Source organism: Phoca vitulina, unplaced genomic scaffold, assembly GCF_004348235.1.
Source record: "Phoca vitulina isolate PV1807 unplaced genomic scaffold, GSC_HSeal_1.0 scaffold2, whole genome shotgun sequence".
NCBI classification, from domain to species: domain Eukaryota; kingdom Metazoa; phylum Chordata; class Mammalia; order Carnivora; family Phocidae; genus Phoca; species Phoca vitulina.
Genome location: NW_022589705.1, coordinates 42,679,466 through 42,700,732, shown reverse-complemented (window position 1 = coordinate 42,700,732; position 21,267 = coordinate 42,679,466). Strand labels below are relative to the sequence as shown.

The window sequence follows — 21,267 nt, the reverse complement described above, 5'->3', positions numbered from 1 at the left end:
TTTGTGTGGGATAGGGTAAAGTGTGATGGGAAATGGAGTACAAAATAGTGGAAGTTAGAGACATCACTAGTTATGATAGGTATATTCAATATGGAGGCCCACACCAAATGTTCTGGAGCCCCTGAAAAATAAGATAAAATCCATAACATTGAGTAGTTCATGTAATCAGTAATATGAATAAAAATGTATTGAACAAGAACTCAGACTGAGCTTCAGTTTGAAAAGACATTATAACTATTTGTAACCAAGAAGTCTTTAAACATCTGAACCCGTGTTTATTCCTTTGTAAAATTGGAATTTTAACACTGGTCCTGCTTCCCCCATGAGGATGTTGTGATATTTAAGTAAGATAACATATAAACAATACAACAACTCAAAATACAATTATTATTTTCAAGTATGAAATAAACATGTTTAAATTTTAATTCAAAATTTATAAGATATATTTACAATCATATTTTGATTTCTATTTTATTGGGATTATTTATAGTCTATTATTAAAAAGCCAGAGAGTCTACATTAAAGGCTTTTAAGTGTAGAAAAATTAATACTAAATGATTAAGTATAATTTTGGCAATTACATCATTTTCATTTTCTGATATCCATCATCCCACAATATTTTTTATTATCCTTCAAAGTAAAATAATATATGGTGAACAAACAATTTTACAGCAATATTTAAAATTTTCAAATTAAATTTTTTTTTTTTTTTTAAAGATTTTTTTTTTTTTTTTTTATTTGACAGAGAGAGAGATAGCGAGAGCAGGAACACAAGCAGGGGGAGTGGGAGAGGGAGAAGCAGGCTTCCTGCCGAGCAGGGAGCCCGATGTGGGACTCGATCCCAGGACCCTGGGATCATGACCTGAGCCGAAGGCAGACGCTTAACGACTGAGCCACCCAGGCGCCCCTCAAATTAAATTTTTGAAAAAATAAATTATATTTCTATAATACTTAAATAGATCAATTATTCTTAATGACAGTAAATATAGATAGTCCCTGAACCAGTAAAATGTTTACTAATGTACAGACTTTTTTGGGATTGAAGGAATCACCCTTTAAAATGCTGGTATTTTACTTATTCTTAGAAAACTCTTATTGAACATAAAGAAAAATTTGAAAAAATGTACCAAAGTCTAATTTTCCTATAAATGGAAGACCATTAGCAAGAACTTATTTTATATATTTGTCTGTTTTAAAAGTATTTATGTTAATGCAATAAATTTATAATTCATTAAATAAACTACCATGCCACGTAAATTTTAAATACTCAATTGTCATTTCTTCATAAAATAGTTCAATAACTATACATAATATAACACTTTTCTTAATCAAAATTTATATAACTACACCATTATAATTTATGTAACTTTAAATGTCAAATTTTTTCTCCACACAAAATTAAATCTAAACTCTTGAACAATCTTTTTGTTTTAATTAATTTGACTGACGATAGCTGTTTGCCTGTTTGACTACCAACCTATATGTTTATACCAAAATAAAAGAATTTCAAACAGATAATAAGTTGACTCTTCCATTAAGAAGATAATTTTTGTTAGCCTTTAATTTTAATTAGCTTTTGGGTACTCAGCTGAAGGTGATCAGCTTCAATATTCCTATTTAATCTTAAAATACATCAAACCTCCTCTATTGAATTTTTTCTAAGGAATATACCTGAGATATGAATGCCACAATCTAATTTAACTATTATAAATTAATTTTTATCCAAAAGTATGTCTCTAATTTACTGGGCATAACAAGTCAGTGGTTAAGAGTAATTCTAGAAATGTAAAACAATCAAACTATTTATCAAATGTCCCACTAAATAGCTGGTGATATATACTGCAGCATCAGAAACCAAAAGTTCTTTACCTTTAAAACCAAACTAAGATCTGTTTCTTAAATCTCTAAGGCATGTAATATTAAGTATACCCATTGGGAACAAGATATTTGGAAAACCTCCAAGGAGCTTCCTTCCTAATTTTATGAATTTTAAAACTATTTTCATACCTGGCTATAGAAATCATAAGCATTATCATCATTATCATGACACACCATACTTCACAATTCTCCCACCCTTACATGTATTTGGTCCCATAAGCCTGGAACTTAATTCTTCCTCCCCACTTTGGGTATCTTATTTTATGAGCCTCTACTCAAAAAAGAAAAAAAAATTGGGGGGAAAAACACTATAGCGCCCTTCAGTCTAGAATTCAAGTGATTTTACTTAATCAAATACCAAAAAAAAAAAAAAAAATCCCCCAAAACCTTATTTTTAGGTAGTGTTACATTTAAAAAAAAAAAAAAAACACATTGCATAATTCTTGAGATGATCTTTGTTGAAAATATTTCCCATCTATGTTACCATATCATCATAATGCTATTGATATTAACATTTTCTGGAGGTATGGCAGTGATATTCACAGGGCAAATATGTCCCCCTACCTCCCAAATTTCTGGTAAGTGATTGATATAACACTAAAATGAACACTAAGAAATGGAGATATAGATACATATTCACCTTAACATGTACTCCAAGTGGGATTTATGTAAAAATGTTAATTAACAGCAAATTAAAGTAAATTAACAAATTAAAAATATGTGTGTATTTCATACATATATAACTCCCAAACCAAACATGCAATGACTCTATTGTGAGAAACTAATTTTTTTTAGATTCATTTACTCATTTCCATATTCATCTACTCACCAAGCCAATTCTAGGCCTTAGGGATACAAAGGCAATTAAGGTAACAATTCTGCCTTTCCACGGCCTAGAGAGGGATAGAGGTATTTCACAAAACATGTATATAAATAACTAAAATTCAAGGAAAGAACTGCTTATTTTCACTAAATTCATTTTGTTAAATCCAATATTAATGCAAGGTAACTAGACTTACAAAGTCATGAAGGAAATAAATATGCAGATACATATATGTATAAATTTGGATACATAAATTTGGGGATACATAGAAATATATCCATGTGTTTAAATTTTTGCTTTCAATATTTCAATTCCAAGCAATTAATGAAGGTTCCATGAAAAAATTAGCATTAAGCTAAGTTTAGAAAATGAATAGAACTTGGAAATTACTGAAAAGCCATTTTGGAAAATCAACTGATAGGAAAAGAAAATCCCACAAAAGAGGAGGCAATAGCGAAAAGCCCTATCTGAAATAAAGGATAATTCATGAAGTAAGTCCCTAAAGCATGCTGGATCATACAGAAGTAAGCACATTACCAGAGAATCTTGATTTTGTCTGCTGTCAGCTAATCCCCAAAATTATTAATGAAGGCCTATTGTTAATGATAGTTATAAAAATCCTAATAGCTAGCATTTATTTACTGTTTATTTTGTACCACACAGGGTGCTATGGAATTCTCAAACTTTAATTCTTAAAACCTATAGGTTAGATACTATCATTAACCCATTTTATACAGAACTAATCTTAAGCAGTTTCCTGATTCAATTTTATTTAATGATTCAAAGAAATATGCCACTATTTTTTAAGGGCCTAACCTAAATACACTTTGAGAGTAGCTAGAAGTAGGAAAACGATGAGGATATTGAAAAGTTTAGGATGAATTTGAAAAAGCACAATATTCCTGCACTGGAGGAAAAAAAAGTAAATAGAGATTTTAATGTAAATGAAGGAAATTAACAAGAATTTGCCTTTTAATAATTTCCCCATATAAACATTAAACAATGTATGATACTTGAAACTAGGTGATATAGAAAAGTCTAAATATCCCCTGCCAGAAACCAATTGATTATGTATGTCACATATAAAGAAAATTTTTAGAATACTCCAGGAAAAGTCAAAGAATCATCTCATCAACTGTTGAGATTAGAGAGAAGTGTCATCCATTCCATTAGGGGTAGGAGGCTCAGAATAATTCAGAAAATGAAGTGGCAAAAGTACAGAAGTGCTATTTAAGTGAAGAATCATTTGCTGAAGAACTCCAAATTGTTAATCAGAGGACCAGGTGATAATTATGAAGTGTTCCTTACATATATTACCATTCCAACCAAGAAAAACCATAACGAATGTATATTGAGAAAAGTATAGGATTTTAGAAAAAACATATAATGACAAGTAGGTTTTTATGCTAACAGAAGAATTGTGAAGAAAATATAATCTTCCTTGGACATTTAAAATATGTCAAAAACTGACAATAAATTTAGGGAGAAATCCATATACAAAAGTATTCAAAAGGGAGCACAGTATGAAGGAGGGAAAACATCCCAGAAGAAAAAAATGAGTCTAAGAAGTAGAAACAAGATGAATGAGATAGCCATCATATGTTCGGGTTAAACCTACCTTTCAAATTATCAGAAAGATGCCTTGAATTAAAAATAAGTGAGCCTCAGAAGTTATTGGGGAACAAACAGAATACAGGAGGCACAATATAACACGTAACAATTCGTTCAACTAGATAGTCCTGGCCGTAAGTTATAGCTGTATTAAAGGAAGCATGAGGAAGGGAGAAAGTGAGGACACTGACATTGAACACCGACTATGTGCAGAACACTGCTTTGGGCACATTCACTGGCTTATTACTAGGATTTACAGTAAGTATAGGGGTAGCGATCAATATTTCCATTTTACAGACAAGAAAACTGAGTCTCAGAAACTATCAGTCTCAGAGCTAGTAGTTGGTGAAGTAAAAAGTTAAACCTAAGTTCTTTACACTACACAACACTGTTAAAGGATACAGGTTGAACTATAATGTAAATTCAATGGAAGGGACCTTATCTCTTACCATGACTGTAGCTCAAACTCATGGGAAGTGTCTAGTGTCTGATGGGGATTCAACAAATACATGCTCTAAAATATGTGAATGACTATCTGAAAGAACACGTTCCCTATGGAAAAAACTATATGATGAGTGGAAAAAATATGAAACAAATTCCTGAAAGAAGAAAGAAAAATGAAGAGTCAATGAAAGTATATTTACTAAATATATTCTATGCAAATAGCAATATGCAAAGTTCTGTGAAGGATTTGCAATAATATAGGTAAATGACTGTTAAATAAGACAGTAGCTGAAAAAAAAAAAAGAAAAGAAAGACAGTAGCTGTTATATTCCTCTGCAGACTCAAACATATAACAGTATACCATAATGTAAAACTGATGGAATGAACACTGTAAAATGGAAAAGTGCAGGAATTTGGAATTCAGGGAAGGAAGAGTTAGAACGGGTCTAGAGAGGCTGAAAATGTTCTTGAATTATATAAGACAAAAATAGGACTTTATTTTGGGAAATCTCTGGACAGACAAAAAGCAAGTCAACATGAAACTCTCCTCTTGGGTCCACACGTAAAGTCTGCAGAAGGTGGATACGTAAGCACACTAAAGAAGATGCTTCAATTACACACCATCAGATTAAAAACACGTTTTCATTCAATTAGACTATAAACCATATATACTCCTTCTACCAGCCAGCAGAAAAAGGCAATCTGTCTAGTTTCAATGTTTCATTTTATTCACTGACTACAATTAACCATATGATTCAGTAACATCATTGACATGTTTAATGAAATTAGAATAAACACATCTTTTATAGGTCCTCAAATTTTTTTGATCTTCCCATCTACTTTGGGAAATAATGGTGCTCAACACCTTAGGCTGCCTAACCCTTTTCAAGGGAGGGTTTGAAATCAACTTGGTACAGCTGTTTGGAGTTACGCCAGAATTAGTATTCAAATGATTTAATTGGAAACTTGGAATAATATAGCAAGCAACTACTGCTTCTCCTTTTTGTCAAAATGCTCCAAGAAATATTACAACTTCTAAAAAAGGATGAGCATGGGCCTTGGAGACACACACCTAGGATCAAGTCCTGGTTATTTCATTTACTATCTGTGTTAAAGTTAAAAGTTAAATAAATACAAATATAAAGTCATTCGCCTATGAATTTGTTTCTTCACTTACAAAGTAGAAATATTGAAGGCTGTTATGAGGATTCAATGAAGTAGGCAATGGATAATGCCTAACTTTAAATGATACGCAAAAGCTGTTTATTTTTTTCTCTTGTATTATCAGTAGCTTCTAACAATTAAGGATGAAATCATCATTGGATGAGAGATTTTATTTCATAATATTTATAGTTTTAAGAATTCACTCTTTTCCAATCTAATAAATGCTCGATTATGCAATATATGGTATGTATTTAATTTCATTTAAAATAATCTCACATTTTTCCTCAAACATGTAACACACCTTGTTTTTTTTTTTTTTTTTAGCATTGTTGACTTATCAGTAGGTAAAATGCAGCAGGTGCTTAACATATTTTTAAAACTGAATAAGCAATAAATTTATCAATCGTTTTGATCTTTTTCTTAGGGAGAGACACAAGATAGGAGAAAAGCCGTGGGGCTTGGGATAAAAGGGCCTAGATTTCAATTCTGGCTCAGCTACAACCCATTTTACATGGGGCAGGTTAACTCATTTTTCTAAGCCTGAATTTACTTGGCGATAAAACTGGGAAAGCAGTAACTTACTGCATATTGTTGAGAAAGTACATCATACAGACACTCAGTGACTGTCAGTTGAATCTGAATCATGATGATAATGGCTTCGTCATGATTATGAACCTAAATCATTCTGCTGTGCATTTGGCAAATATGCAAAATTAAAGCAAGCACTCATATTTTCTGAGCTTCTCCTGAGTTTATTGTCTATGGATAAAATGGTGACATATATGGAAAATTCTTGCCCATACAGACTGCTTCTGCACTGTGATGTCTTGAGCATAACATACAGATGCCCTAAAGAATCATAAGAGCATATCTAATCCTGAATAATTATTTGCTACCCCAACCAGAATACACAGTTGGCTTTTTTTTTTTATTATTCTCGCTCTCTTATCGACTATTCCAATGTTGTCACCAGTTATCACCTTTTCTCTCCTAAACTGTCACAAATGTTAATCTTAGCCCTCTAACTATTCCACTGCCATCAGATTGTACTTTCTTTCATTTCTTCTTTTCTGTCTCTTTTCATTTCTTCCTCCGTTCTCAATGTTTCATGTGACCACCCAATTACAGTGATCTCTTACTTCTGTTAAGTGAGTCAAATCACCATCAGTCCGTTGAGTATAAAATTTGTGGTTTCTCTGCTATTGAGTGCTCTGGGTCTGCACCCTGATAATTGCAAAGCCTCTTTTGGTATGTTTCTCCTTCCAGATTTAAGTTACTGCATTTGCTTATCAGGCTCAACAACAAAAACAAACACAAGTATGTCCATTAAACAGAATCTTTAGGGGCGCCTGGGTGGCTCAGTCGTTAAGCGGCTGCCTTCGGCTCAGGTCATGATTCCAGGTCCTGGGATCGAGCCCCGCATCGGGCTCCCTGCTCCGCGGGAAGCCTGCTTCTCCCTCTCCCACTCCCCCTGCTTGTGTTCCCTCTCTCGCTGTGTCTCTCTCTGTCAAATAAATAAATAAAATCTTTAAAAAAAACAGAATCTTTAAAATACAAAATGTCAAGAGTGTAGCTAAACTACTCCAGGCTACTGCTGCCCACTCATCCATTTCACGTGGCCAAGCGGCCCACAGGAACCTTGAATTGACTGACTGACAGTAGCCCCTTCACTTGCACATCTCCAGAATAAGCAAATCCAAGTTCCTGATACCACTTTCCCAGCAGTCCTTGTGAGCAACACTGTCCCTTGCCTCCCCTTGTGTATCTTCCCCTTGTGGGAGCCTAAGATAAAACTCTGCTGTTTTTGGTTAGAATTGACCAATAGGCTCTGAACCAAGGAACCACCAAACACTCTACCCATCGACCCTCACAAAGGCATGTACTCCAGGTGTGGCTGAGCTCTCTGCCTAGACTTCCCATGTGGCCCCTGAAGTGGGCCATGTGTCTCCTCCAGCACCTGTGAGTAAGAAACTCCTCTATTTCTGTTTTCCTTGTGTTTGTTTGTTTGTTTGTTTGTTTAACCGCAGATCACTATCTGACATCCTGGGGTTCTAGTTAACAAATGTAATTTTAACAAAATCACAGCATAAATATATGATCAACGAATATTGTACTGTTGGTTCACAAATAATTGAAGCAATGATTTAAAAATCATATCGGTAAGTAAGTAGTGCCATAAATTTCAGATTAAGATTAGGAGAAGAAAAGCAACATAAAATTATTTGCCAATATAAATGTAGTGTTTACTATGTGGTAGGTACTGTGGTAGCATTTTACATGTATTATCCCATGTAATCCATGTAGTTCTGTTAGGAACATACTAATCAAGGGTAAGGCATTTGTTCAAGGTCATGTAGCCAGTAAGTAATTAGAGAAGTAGGTATTCAAATTCTCATCACTCCCATTCTGGACACCTCGAAGCACGATAGGTTTCAATGAAACGAAACAATTACAAAAGAAGATAAACTCTGTACATAAGCAAAAATAATTTTTTATATCTATTATTTCCCATTAATGATGTATGAGAAAAAAATCGATCAGTGACATATGCTCAATAAGACGGGAGCAATTATTCAAAGATTTATATATAATTTCCTGTTGTGAACATATTCCGAAAAATTAGCCCCTGACCCCACTGCAGGCCAAGGTCCCGAGTTACTAGCTATCTTTTAAAGTAAACAGAAGTGAACTAGTAACTTGGAAGGAAGACATACCTGAATGTAAAATATAATTTTAGAACTTCAGTTTGTATAACATACATCACTTCATCATGGGAAAGGTGTAGATTTAGGATTATTCCAATTATTTAATGAATTATATGAAATGAAATTTATTCATTTTCATGGGAATTAATTTATTACAATATGCTATTCTTAATAAAAATATTATTTTATTATTAAATCATTTTTATTGTAATATAGTACAAATTATGGGCTTAATTTTGTCATCCCAGTGACGTAAAGTTTTAGGTAATTTGATCAGAAGTCACTCACATAACATAACACACTCCTCCCGCCTTCTTCTTTCCTCCCCTTGCCCCTTCCTCTTTCTCGCCTTCAATTCCTTCAGTCAACACCCAGATTTTGAGTACTAAATACTGTATCAAGCAATGTTAGGCCGTGGAGATGCCACCAATCCTGCTGACCAATTACCAAGACATTAACCGAAAACAGGTTACTTATAAATCAAATATATCTAAAGATGTTCTCCTATAAGAAATATGTTATCTATAAGATTAAGAAAACATTATGATTCCTTTGATTTATTCATTTAATATCTCGATACAATAGTATATGTTATTGCAGAGAATGTACAAGCAATACTCTTGCCTTCTGATTATAGCAATTCTGTTCACAATGTCTCTTAAATCCTTTTAATATCTCTAAATTTAATTTAGTTGCGTGAGAGGAAAGGGGTTTCTGAAGACAACAGTACACATTTTTCCCATGGCCCTTTTAAATCACGCAAAACCTTTCGGTACTTTATGGCAATAGCTATAGCTTTAAAGAAACCCTATCTTGTAGCATGAGCATGGGCACTGGACCTGTGTCCAAACAACTTAGTGAAATTCACTAAAGAACAATTTAGTTTTAGACCAAAAAGGGTTATAAACATCTTCCTTAAATTGAACAAATTACCAGCTATCTGGAAAGTATAATGCATTGGCTACTGTTCAAAAGAACAACACTTAATGCTGGCAACACTGCCAAATTCCTCCTTTCCTATATTTCCCTTTTCCTAGAGAAAGTGATTAAAAGACCAATTCCCATGCCAGCTGGTTGCTTAAGAGCATCAAAGGTCCTCTGTCAGGATTCAGAACTTGATATGGCTTAGAAACCACTATGCTAATAGATAACCTCTTCAACATTATAAATCAAAGCCATATGACCACATTAAAATTCTATCAGCTAGTATCAATACCCTGTGGTTTATAAAGTACTGTTGACCTACCTCTGGGAGATGGTTAGAATGATATAAAAGTTCTGCTCGGCTTTGGGGCATATAGCTACTTTTCAAATGAGAGTTATTTGTCCATAGCAAAGAGACATTTCTCTCTACCTCTGTATCTTTATTGATTTGATTTAATTGAAACCTTAGGAGAAAGGAAGAAGAGGCTCATGAGTTGAGGTAGAAACAGAAAAAAATGTTAGGTCACAATAGACATATTACTATTTTGAACTGTCCTTCTTATCTGGTGATTATCATTGCAAATGGCAAAAACCTTACTATATAACTTAAACTCTTTGATCTTCTTAAAATTATAACTACAATTTAAAATCTTACAACCATACCATTGCATTTCAAACTTTCCCTGCTGAAACCCTCAGTAAGAAATACATCTAAAATCTTGACACAGCATATGCATGCACGTACATGCACACAAAATAAATGTTTTATCAAACAATACTTACCTTTACTACATATAATGCCTTCTACTCTACTTAGTACATTTAATTTAAAAAATTTCTTCAAGACCCACTAGTAGGTTGTGTCCTGCAATTAAAAGACACTGAATGATTCCAATGTATGTGTCTTAACCCAGTAGGATTTCTGCAGGAATTACTTAAGGCAGAGACCTGTGATATATGGAGTCAATAAAAAGTACTTAATCACTATAAATATGCAGATCCAACACAGTATTAAATATATTACAATTATTAAAATGTGAAACAATTAATAAACTAAAGCACAAACACATTTATCCCTTCACTTATCCTTCCATGGAATCATTAATTTAAAAAATAGTAGATGTTACCTTCCTGCTATATTCTTCTTTTTTTTTTTTTTTTTAACATGGACGAACCATGAGAGACTATGGACTCTGAGAAACAAACTGAGGGTTCTAGAGGGAAGAGGGTTGGGGGGATGGGTTAGCCTGGTGATGGGTATTAAAGAGGGCACATACTGAATGGTGCACTGGGTGTTATACGCAAACAATGAATCATGGAACACTACATCAAAAACTAATGATGTAATGTATGGTGATTAACATAACATAATAAAAAAATTTATTGATTAACTAAAAAATAGTAGATGTTAGCCTGATAAATGTAAGGTTCTGTGTTAAGGCCCTAGGAAGAGATGAACAAGAATCATAGTGTTTACACACCCAGCTATTCTGTCCATTAAAATGAATACAGCAAAGAACAAAAAGTACATTTTAACAAAACATCAAAGAACTTTTTGCTATTATTAAATTTCTTCAATATCTTTCAAATGATATTACATTTTTAGATACAGGGGACTAATTAAAACCCAATTTGATAATGATTATGACCATGTAGGAAAATCCTAAATTTTAACTCTCTAGGAGTATGGGAAGTTCTTGTTTCCACTGGTGCATTTGAAACACACAAAATACCTGACAAAAGAGCATGTGACCCAATTTAAAATTCCCTCTACAAAAGCCAAAAGGCAGATAATATGATGCTGCTAGGAAAGAAAGAGCAATAAGTTTTATTTTCTCTTATACATAGAAAGTGTCAATGACAATCTATAATGGATCAGCAAAACTTTGAAAAGGATGGCATGGCAGAGATCAATTAAGTCCAACTTCCCTCCCAATTCAGAATCCTCTCTTGAACATCCTTGAGAGAGGGTCATTTCATTAATGATGGTTTTAAATTACCGTCTTTCTTGCAAAAGCACGAAGAAATATACCAAAAGTAGACTTTCCGGTGAGTGCTTATTTATATTGTAGCCAGACACCTACGCAATGCCTTTAGAAAGTATTCTGATGAAGTTAAAGGAAGGTTGCCACATGATCTAATACTCAGTTAAGAAGGGGGAAAAAAAAAAAAAACAACTTGTTAATGAAGCTTCCCTTAGCTCTTCTATGTAAGTTACATGATGTTTACAATGTCTTGATTTATGTCATTTTGAATATGATAGAAAAGTGATTTGATTTCTTTTTTTAAAGATTTTTTTTATTTATTCATTTGAGACAGAGAGAGAGAGTGAGAGAGCATGAGCCGGGGGAGAGGCAGAGGGAGAGGGAGAAGCATGCTCCCCTCTGAGTCAGGCGCCCAATGTGGGGCTCAATCCCAGGACCCTGGGATCATGACCTGGGCCATAGGCAGACGCTTAACCATCTGAGCCACCCAGGCACCCCAAGTGATTTGATCTCTAATCAAAAGGCCCAAATGGCTTGAGAGACTAATTCCAACAGTGTCAAATACTAGAATCATGGGCATTGTTATGACCATATATTTCATAAGAAACTGGAAATTTTGATTAGTTCCTCAGGTATTAAGCTACACAAAAGAAAGGCCTTTAATTCCTATTGATTCCAATAGGCAACTCTGTAGGAATTATCTCAGCATTCTGATCCCATATCCACAAACAGAGTTTAGCCCTCCTTTTCCTTTGCTCAGTGAAAAAAAAAAAAAAAAGATACATAATTATTGAGTCTTGCCAATATTTATTCATCAACTTCTTTATTTTCCCACCCTTGGCAACATTATTTACTCAAATATTATTAATCAATGTATATTTATTAAATATTTACACATTTGGTTTATTATTCTCATCATAATCTGGGTATGGGAAAATAAATGCATTTTTCTTCTTTGTAATATGCCCCAATGTCGTTATGGTTTAACTTCTATGCATGTCTCGCTCAACAGCTATTATACCCACCCAGTGCTGGTAAGCAACATGTATGGTGCCATGGGCAAAGCAGTCATTTAATCAAATATAATTAAAATCACTGAAATTATTACCTTTCACTATATATCAATCAGGGTTCCAACCAGCAAAACTTAAAACACTCTGGATATTTACAACAGGGAATGTAATGAAAGAAATTAATTGCAAAGTGTGTAGAAAAGCTGAGGAGCAGTATAGGTAATGGTAAGACAACCCAGGAGTTCGAATAGCAGGAAGCCACTACTATTCATAAGAGAGAAGAACAAAGAGATGAGAGTGTAAACAGAAGCCCAAGAGCAAGTTTTCTGGTAGAAGATGAAAGAAAGAGGTCCCAGTGGGAGATGGAGACACTGGGACACTGCCCAAAGCAAGGAGTAGGGGAGAAACACTGTAGAGTCAGACTCATCACGTAAAGCCTTCTCCCAAAACTACCTTCTATTGGGCAACCACACAAAATGAAGGCAGATGCTGATGGCTGCCTGGATAATGCAGGCTCAGGGATTAGCTCTGCCATCTATCTCCACTAGCAGAGGGTAGCAGAACGAAAATTGGACTGCTCAATCAGGTCCAGAACTGTCACAAACAAGGTATGAACATTTCCCTAAGTTCTTCAGAAGTCCGATATTGCAGAATTAACTTATTCCATGGAGCTATTTAATTGCAAAGGCAATCTCTTTAAAATAAGTACTTCATTAACAAGAATGTGTTCAAAGATTTATACAATCACATAGGTTTATCAATTCTTCTAAACAAAAAAGGCTGGGCAAAATAAATTTATCTAGAAAACTTTAAGATAACTACATTGTCCTTTAATATAACAGATATACCAAGTAATAGGTCATGCTAATTGAACAGCATGGCAAATCATTACAGGCAACGGTGTAGCATTTTATTCTGTATTCTAGAACACATTTTTTCCAAAATGACTCAGTAGGATAATCTATTTCCCCTTCTTCTTTTGAAGAACGGGAAAAAAAAAACTCAGAATTTTAAAAATATTTGTCCAACATATACTGAATAAGTAAATAGGTCTTGAAATAATGCTTTAATGTTCTAAATTGAAAATGCCTATATATTTAAACAATGTATTTGAAATATGTAATGCATCAGTGTGTAGGAGTGACTCAACAGACAATGTGAGACAATCTGATGATATTCCAAAAGTACAGCACAATTGATTTCTCCTGCTATCAGTAATTCTGCATTCTCATAAATAAATCCTTTACTTTCTTACATCCAGTAGCATACATTTCAAAACAAAACTAATTAATGTAGTCTAATCAAAAGGTCAATGTTTTGGATAAATAGTTCTGAGAAGTGATAAATACTTATCATATCCACTTATAAATCTACTTGTGAAAGTTTTGTGGCTTCCAATGAAAATATCTTCTGTGGAAATGTGCTCTATGTTCTCTGCTGTAAGCAAAAATTGTCCCTCTTATTACAATATCATATTGGGATCTCGTATATAACTTCCATTCAAACCTACTATATTAAAATGACAGAGTTGTGTTCAACTTTGCTAAGGTAAAAGAAGATACCACATTTAAGAAAAGAATCTCTCTTCCTTTCTTTGATTAAAGCATGACAAGTACAGAATAGGGTATTTTGAATTCATATCAGGAAGGCGGCTTAAAATGTACAAAATTCATATAGAAGAGCTGAAGTAGAAACAGTTTGAAAGAATTAGCTTAAAAATGACATGTGTTTAAAAAAATGTTCAGTCACTAAGAGGATATAAATGAGGATGTTCCTTGTATTGTTTCCAAAGAATATTAAACATTTTGGACATGTTAATATAACTGTTTGTTCATATGGTAAGAATAAAACAACTGATTCACATTGAAGTGATGCAAAACTACATTTTAAAAGTCATCTGAAATTTATGTATTGATCCAGAGCATTATTATGTTTCCCTTGATTCGCCAGGTCTAGAAACAGAAGGTCCTGAAATATGACCAATGTGGTTCTAGCATCTTCTGTTCTTTGCTATGTCACCCCGCGAAACATTAACTCCTATCTTCCGTGTACTACAAAATGCAATTTGAAGATTGGAGAAAAAGTTAATTTCTCCATAGGCAGATTAACAAATTTTGTTAGGCATAAACTACTAATATGTATTAAACATAGTAGCAATTGAAGTCAATATTTAATAAGTTAATGAAAGCATTAATTTGTGTTTGTAGCAAATTACAATGTATTCAAAGACATACATGCATGTATTGAAATCCAAAGTTTAAGTAAAGGAGGTACCAAATGTTCTATATTGAATAGATGCATCATTAAATACTCTATCAAGAAGGTCCAAATAGCTCAAGTGAATCCTTCAGAGATTTATCAGTGAATAATATTACTAGGAGTAAGGGAAATTTTGACACTTAATATATTGCTTCACTAACTTTAAAGGTAAAATTAAAATGATAAGAAAGCTGCAATAATTAAAAGGAATTTCATTATAAGTCCACTATTTAAGCTAAACAGAGAAGATGATTTGTAAAATGATAGATATAGTTAGTAGATCACAGAATGATTTCCCTGTTGTATTATAATGCCACTTAAGGAAAGTTTTGTTTTTCTTGATTTCTTTTTTCTCTAAAACAGACATTCTGGCATTTAGGAGATAGAAATGTATCATTTGACCTTTACACTTCTATTTCATTAATGTAACCACAAGCAACAGAGTCACTGATTGACATGTTTGCACTTTCAGGCCTTTAGCTCTTAAAGTTATTTGATAACTGTTATACCACTATTTGCTCTTTATTAGAGACACTGAGGAATGTGTTACATTAAAAATAGAGTATATTGGGTAAAGCTTACTAAATGATATCATGTAATTCAGTAAAGTGTTCTCTTGAGCACCTGATTTTTGTACTTTGATGGGAGGGGGTGTATGTTTGAAGGTAAATTTTGTTTTGTTTTGTTTCCTAATGATTTAGAGAGTAACATCAAATATGATTCTAAGTCTCCAATGTAAAAACATAAAATATAACTGTGACATTACTTTTGATGAAAAATGTGGCACCTGACTTCCTCAATTTGTCCTTAAGCTCTGTCTATATTGGTGTGAACAGAGCAAATACCAGATGCAGAAGAAGAGTCAAGAAAAATAACTGATACAATTTAACAATTTTTAACAGAGAGAGAACTTCTTATAAACACAGATATTAAAATAGTTTAAAAACCTATGGACAATGTATAAAAAAAAAAGAGGGACAGTCCCTAGAGAATTACAGAATTACTATAAGCAAATTACTTTGGGTAAAAAGTAATGCAGATGAGACTTCTGTTTCATATGACAAGAAATTATTCTGGTTATTAAAAAAAAATAAACACTGTAATTGGTAGAAACGTCACTTAGAAGAGATAGAGATTTTATTCTTTTTTAAAAAGTTTAAGAGTCAAAAGTTCCCTAATTAAGATATTACAAAAGTCAGGATAAAGCATCTCAGTGGATGTGTTACAGTGTACACAAGTAAACAAGGACTGCACCAAAGCAACAACACTGGAAAGATATTGCCCCCATTAGCTAGAGAAGCTTCACTATTGTAAGCAATGAGAGAACTAAACCTAGGTCTCCTGGAAGCAGAATATGGTTCCAGATATTTTAATTAGCTATAGCATGTATTAGATTCATTAGAAACAAAATGCCAAGATAAATCACCCAAAGGCAAGTAGTGTATCAAACCCATTAGGTTGAAAATGTTCATGCTCATCACAAATAAGCAATATGCTGCCACACAGACATAGATTGCAGCTCCCATGATCTGTGTTTGCAGCCTCTGAAGGTAGTGTTTCATGCTTACCACTGTTGTTCAAACTTCCAAAACAAACTTAATATAAAGAACATAAATGTGGGTTTTATTTATATCCTCTATGTGACATAGAGTTCATAGCTTTTACCAGCAATGAAAAGGTATTTTACTAAGTTATAACAAATTATATGTTACTTTTGTATACATTCAGTGGCATTTTGTATTTACAGCAGCATAGATAACATATTATGAAAGCATATTAGTTATTAGTGTATATCAGAAATTACAATAGTATTCCAAGTGAATTTGGAGTCCTAAGCATGTTTCAGAAGATGTAAAACATATACCACACCCAGATTCCAGATCGTTAAATTTAAATATGTTGCACAATTCAAACAGAAACCTATCCCATTCTCTGTCACCTTAGACATGCCATGTATACTGATTTTGTGCATCCACACTTACAAGCCAACTACCACCCAGTGGAGAGAAAGAAGATCTTTCAGGGAGATTTGAAAGTGTACGTCAGCTGGGGGCTGTCGGGGGGGGGGGGAGAAGGTAGGGCGATGGGAAATGAAGGAATAAGAGTGTTTAGCCTTGTTTAGATCTAAGCACTGCTGATCATCAATTCATATTTTCACAAGAGAAAAAAAAAATGTTTCCAGACGCTCACTCTGCAGTGTTGCTTAGGGGTAAAATCAGGCTGTGGATGTTCATTAATGACAAAACATTTCAGTGCTCAAGCTTAGGGAAAAGAAGGGAGGAAGGGAGAGTGAGAAAAAGAAGTAAAACTGAACATGGAAGGAGGAAAGAAGGAGAGGAGGAAGAAGGGATCAAGAGAAACAGAGGGAGACAGAGAGGGACCATGTGTACACATGTGTGAGTGACAGTGTGTGGAACAGTGAAGGAGTGTGTGCCTTTTAAACAGTGAAAGAGAATGTGAATATGAAAGTGATTGTTAGAGCATGGAAGTGCCAGTGTGTGTGAGGATGTGAAACAGAGTATGTAAGTGAGTGTGTTGAAGGGAAAGAGATCTGTGAGTGTGAGAAAATGGTACTGGAAGGGTTCAGAGGGAACATGCATGTGTATGTGATGGTGATGGGAAAGGATATGGGGAGAGGGATGGGAAATGTGACTCAAAAAAGGGAAGACAAGATCACAGAACAGGGACATGAAAAAGGAAGAGAAGGAATGGGGAGAGGTGAAGAGGGGAGGAAAGGGGGCTAAACAGAATCAGAAATCAGAGTGGTGAAGATAAACAGGAGGAGAAAATAGAAAAGGGAGGAAAGATTACAGAGAAAACAGGAAAATGAAGAAGAGAGGCAACAGAGGAAAAGGAGAGTAAGAAGGTAGTGGGAAAATGGGAAAAGAAAAATGAGGAGGGAAAAAAGAGAGAGGGGAGAAAACGATCAGCGGAAAGAAAGAAGGCTCTTGAAGAGGGAGAAATTGAGCCTAAGTGTCCAAGTGAAAGGGAAAATAAATGGGAGCAGGGAGCCAGCAGTTCTGAAAAAGTCGCTTAGGCTAGAGTAAAACAGAAACAAACCTGATAAACTTGTCAGACTCTCCAAGAGTACCCCATGACAGTAAAACAGAGACCTTGTGAATTGAGTTTCAAAGTGGCACCTGCCCCTCCTAAATCTCACACTTACTCATCCCCGGGCTACTTGGCGTTCCAGCAAAGTGCTTTAGCATCACGCGTCCAGCTTGCTACCTGCCCCAGAGTAAAGGGGCCAGGCTCCTGGCAGAATCAGCACCTGGATTTCTTGAGATGTGTGGGTTTTGTGTGTTTTTTTTTTTTTTTTATGTTGATCACCACCAGCATTATTACTCAATGTTAAAAAAAAAAAAGGCAAGAAGGGTGGAAAGAGAGACAGAGAGAAAGACTGAGACAAGTACGAAAAGCACGCCGTTCCTCCTACCTAAGCACCGCCGTGTCCCCTTTTCTGACCATCATGTTGTCCACGGCCGCCCAGGGGAAGTCCACACTCTGTCCAGCCGGGAGGCAGGAGGGTAGCAGGCAGCACAGGCTGAGGAGCACCGCCGCCAGCCACTGGTTCGAGCAACAAGCACCCTGCACCAACAGCATCATGTCCATCCCTGCTAGGGCTGCTCACTCTCCAGCAGCTTTCAGCTCGCACTCCCCCACCCCCTGGTGCTGGCGAGTCTTCCCGGGAACCAGGCAGCGCGCCACAGGATTTTTTTTTTTTTTCCCTCTTTTTTTCTTTTTTTTTCTTTTTTTGTGGGTTTTTTTTGGGGGGGGGGGGGGGGGGGGGGTTTTCTTTTCTTTCTTTCTTTTTTTTCTTTCCCCTCTAGTTGTTGGCTGTTGTTTCTCTCTTTTTTTGCCTCCCCTCCTCCTTCTCTTCGCTTTCCCTCCCTCCCTCCCCTCCCACCCCCTGGCACCACACTACACCTCCTCTCGGTTGCGTTTGGCCGAGTCCGGAGTGAGTCTAATTCTCGGGCGGCTCGCACACCATCTAGCGAGGAGGCGAGCGCGCCGGCGAGTGAGGGAGGAGGCGCGGCGGCGGCGGCGGCGGCGGCGGCGGAGGCAGGGCGAGCGGCGGCGGCGGGCGGCTGCAATCGCAGCAGCCTTCAGAAGGAGCGCGGGGCGCAGCGGCGGCCGCTGGCCCCCGGGCTCGCGCGCGTTGCCAAGCGGCCGTTTCCTTAGCAACCCCGCCCGGGGACTGGGGATGCAGCAGGGGAGGGGGGGGGAATTTAAGGGGGAAAAAAAAAAAGAAAGAAAAGAAAGAAAACGGAAAAAAAATCCGGAGGAGGAGGTATATCACAATTATGCAAAGTGAGGGGGAAAGAGAGATGTGTCTTAGACAAAATGCTTCCCTTCTTGTCATATGCACTAGAGTGATGTTTTGCTAGAAAAGTCTCCGTGTCGGTGCTGAGGTGGAGAGCTGAGGGGCGCTTTGCTTTCCCTCTCTGGTGCGTTTTACCTCTTGAGACACCGTAACTTTAAAGTCCTCCAAGTTGTAGTCGGCGCCATCATGACGCCGGGGACTGTGAGATTTTGTTGTTTAATTTTTTTCCAATCTCTCCTGGGCGGCCGCGCTACAATCGATAAGTTGGCTACAGTCGGCCAACTAGTTCACTCTTTACCTCTTTTCGGAAATAGGTAGGGACGGTGGCGGGGGTGCTGCTTTTTGAGGGCACATGGAGGGGTGCATGCGGGGCCTTGCGGTAGAGAAGCTGGTGTATCTATTGGGTCAGTCAATATGGATGGGAGGGCGCCCGCTACCCGCCCCCCACCCTATGCGTGCTGACACTAAATAGTGCGTGTGTGTGTGTGAGGTATGGTCGAAATGGAGGGTATGTGTGGATGTGTGTGGATGTGTGTGGGGTGAGTGTGTAGTATGCGCGTGCACGGACTCGTGCGCGCGCGGCACGCAGGCGCGGTGGGAGGGACGGGGCGGGTCGTGGCTGGACGCAGTCGGGAAGAGACTGCAATCAAGTGTTTTAATTGTGTAGAGTCGGGCAGTCCTGTTATGTACGAGGCAGTTTAACCCGTTTGAGCCTGTCAGGCATACTGATCAGCGCATCCGAATCTAGACAGGACTGAGTTTTAGGGTTTAACGAGTCACAGGGTTATATATTTTTTTAACAGCCTCCAAACCAGGTTGGACAGATTTCCTCCTCCGCGGCGCAGAGAGGCTCCCCCTGCTTCCCACGCCGCAGCCTCTTAACCGATTGCCCCGCCGCTGGGAGCCGCTGTCCTGGCGTAAGGCAGACCCGGGTGCTGGGCAAGGGGCCGCCCCTTACCCTTTCCTACTTCTTCCCTTCTTAAACTCGTTTCCAGATTCAAGACCCTTTAGCTATTCCGGGCCATTTGCAGATCAATGCGAAAACCGAGGCTGGAGTCAATAGCAGTTACGCCAATCAATCTTGTTCAGTGAGGAGTTTGGGAAGCAGAGCGAGGAAGTGGAGAGAAACAAGTAATTAAAAAATATGCTCACCACCACCACCACCACCCTCAGCCCCCTTAAGCAGTCTTTGAAGATTTTCTTCGCCTTGACGCCAGTCCTTCTTCCCTTGGAGGAAATAAATAAAGCAAAACCGCACATCCCTAACTCGTTTTCCTTAATGCTAGCGGGATCTTTTGGAAAAGCGCACAGAAGCAATAATCTCTGCAGGGGTCAGCATCCGGCTGCCTCCCCAGACTGAGCTCTTTACGAGGCAGGCAGGGAGTCGTTTTGCTTGTCGCTATCGGTGCTCAGGGTGATTTTTATCGCAATGCATGAGGATATATGGGGGAAATGGGGAAAGGGAAGTGTTCCCATCACCTGTGACCACCCAGAGCTGACTGCTCCAGGAGCCCCTAACTAGCATCACCTCCCCGCTGAACTGACACTCCAGTGCTAGGCAATTAACCGAGACGCTTGCGGCAGGAGTTACTGATGTTATTCGTATTCAAGCTTAACTCTCAAACCCGGCTCAGAAATTGAGAGTGCAATAGTAGTATTCAACCGCATTTTGAGACATCAATAAAATGTTAGTCATTTGCGGATGAATGAAAACATTTTCTTTACCGTCTGGTATGCTAGGGAAGTAATTGTCAAATGACAGACTCTTGCTAATATTGATGCCAAATACCTAGATAACACTGTCATCTTGTTAACTGCGTTTTTCTTTCTCGCGTGGTACACTGATGGATAAAGCTTAAAATTATCTAGGGCAAACGGAAGATTAGAAGAATCAGCATGTCACATGCATGGGCAAAACTATGCAGTATTATTTAATATTTTCTCTAGAAATGATCTAGATCCCATTGAAGAGAAGCAGAAGGCACAGCTTCCGGCATTGTGACTCAGTTTAGTGCTATTTTATGCAGAGATGGGATGCCAGCGTTTTCTAGTACAAGCTATGAAAAGCATCCTTTTGTAACTGCTGTTTCCCAGAGATCTGACATCTTGCGCGGGGGGGGGGGGGGGGGGGGGGGGG

The 21,267-nt window shown here is 36.9% G+C and overlaps 1 protein-coding gene and 1 long non-coding RNA gene across 2 annotated transcripts in view; one reads left to right on the top strand and one right to left on the bottom strand.

Annotated features, from left to right (window-relative positions):
• NEGR1 (neuronal growth regulator 1) overlaps positions 1 to 18,575 on the bottom strand; it is an 829,063-nt gene extending 810,488 nt beyond the window's left edge. The window contains exon 1 of the mRNA XM_032426096.1: positions 18,243 to 18,575. Coding sequence (XP_032281987.1) covers positions 18,243 to 18,418 — 176 coding nt within the window. The 5' untranslated portion in view covers positions 18,419 to 18,575. The remainder of the gene's footprint in view (positions 1 to 18,242) is intronic.
• A 459-nt stretch (positions 18,576 to 19,034) lies between these two features.
• LOC116645688 overlaps positions 19,035 to 21,267 on the top strand; it is a 68,120-nt gene continuing 65,887 nt past the window's right edge. Inside the window, exon 1 of the long non-coding RNA XR_004301995.1 lies at positions 19,035 to 19,444. This is a non-coding gene — a long non-coding RNA (uncharacterized LOC116645688). The remainder of the gene's footprint in view (positions 19,445 to 21,267) is intronic.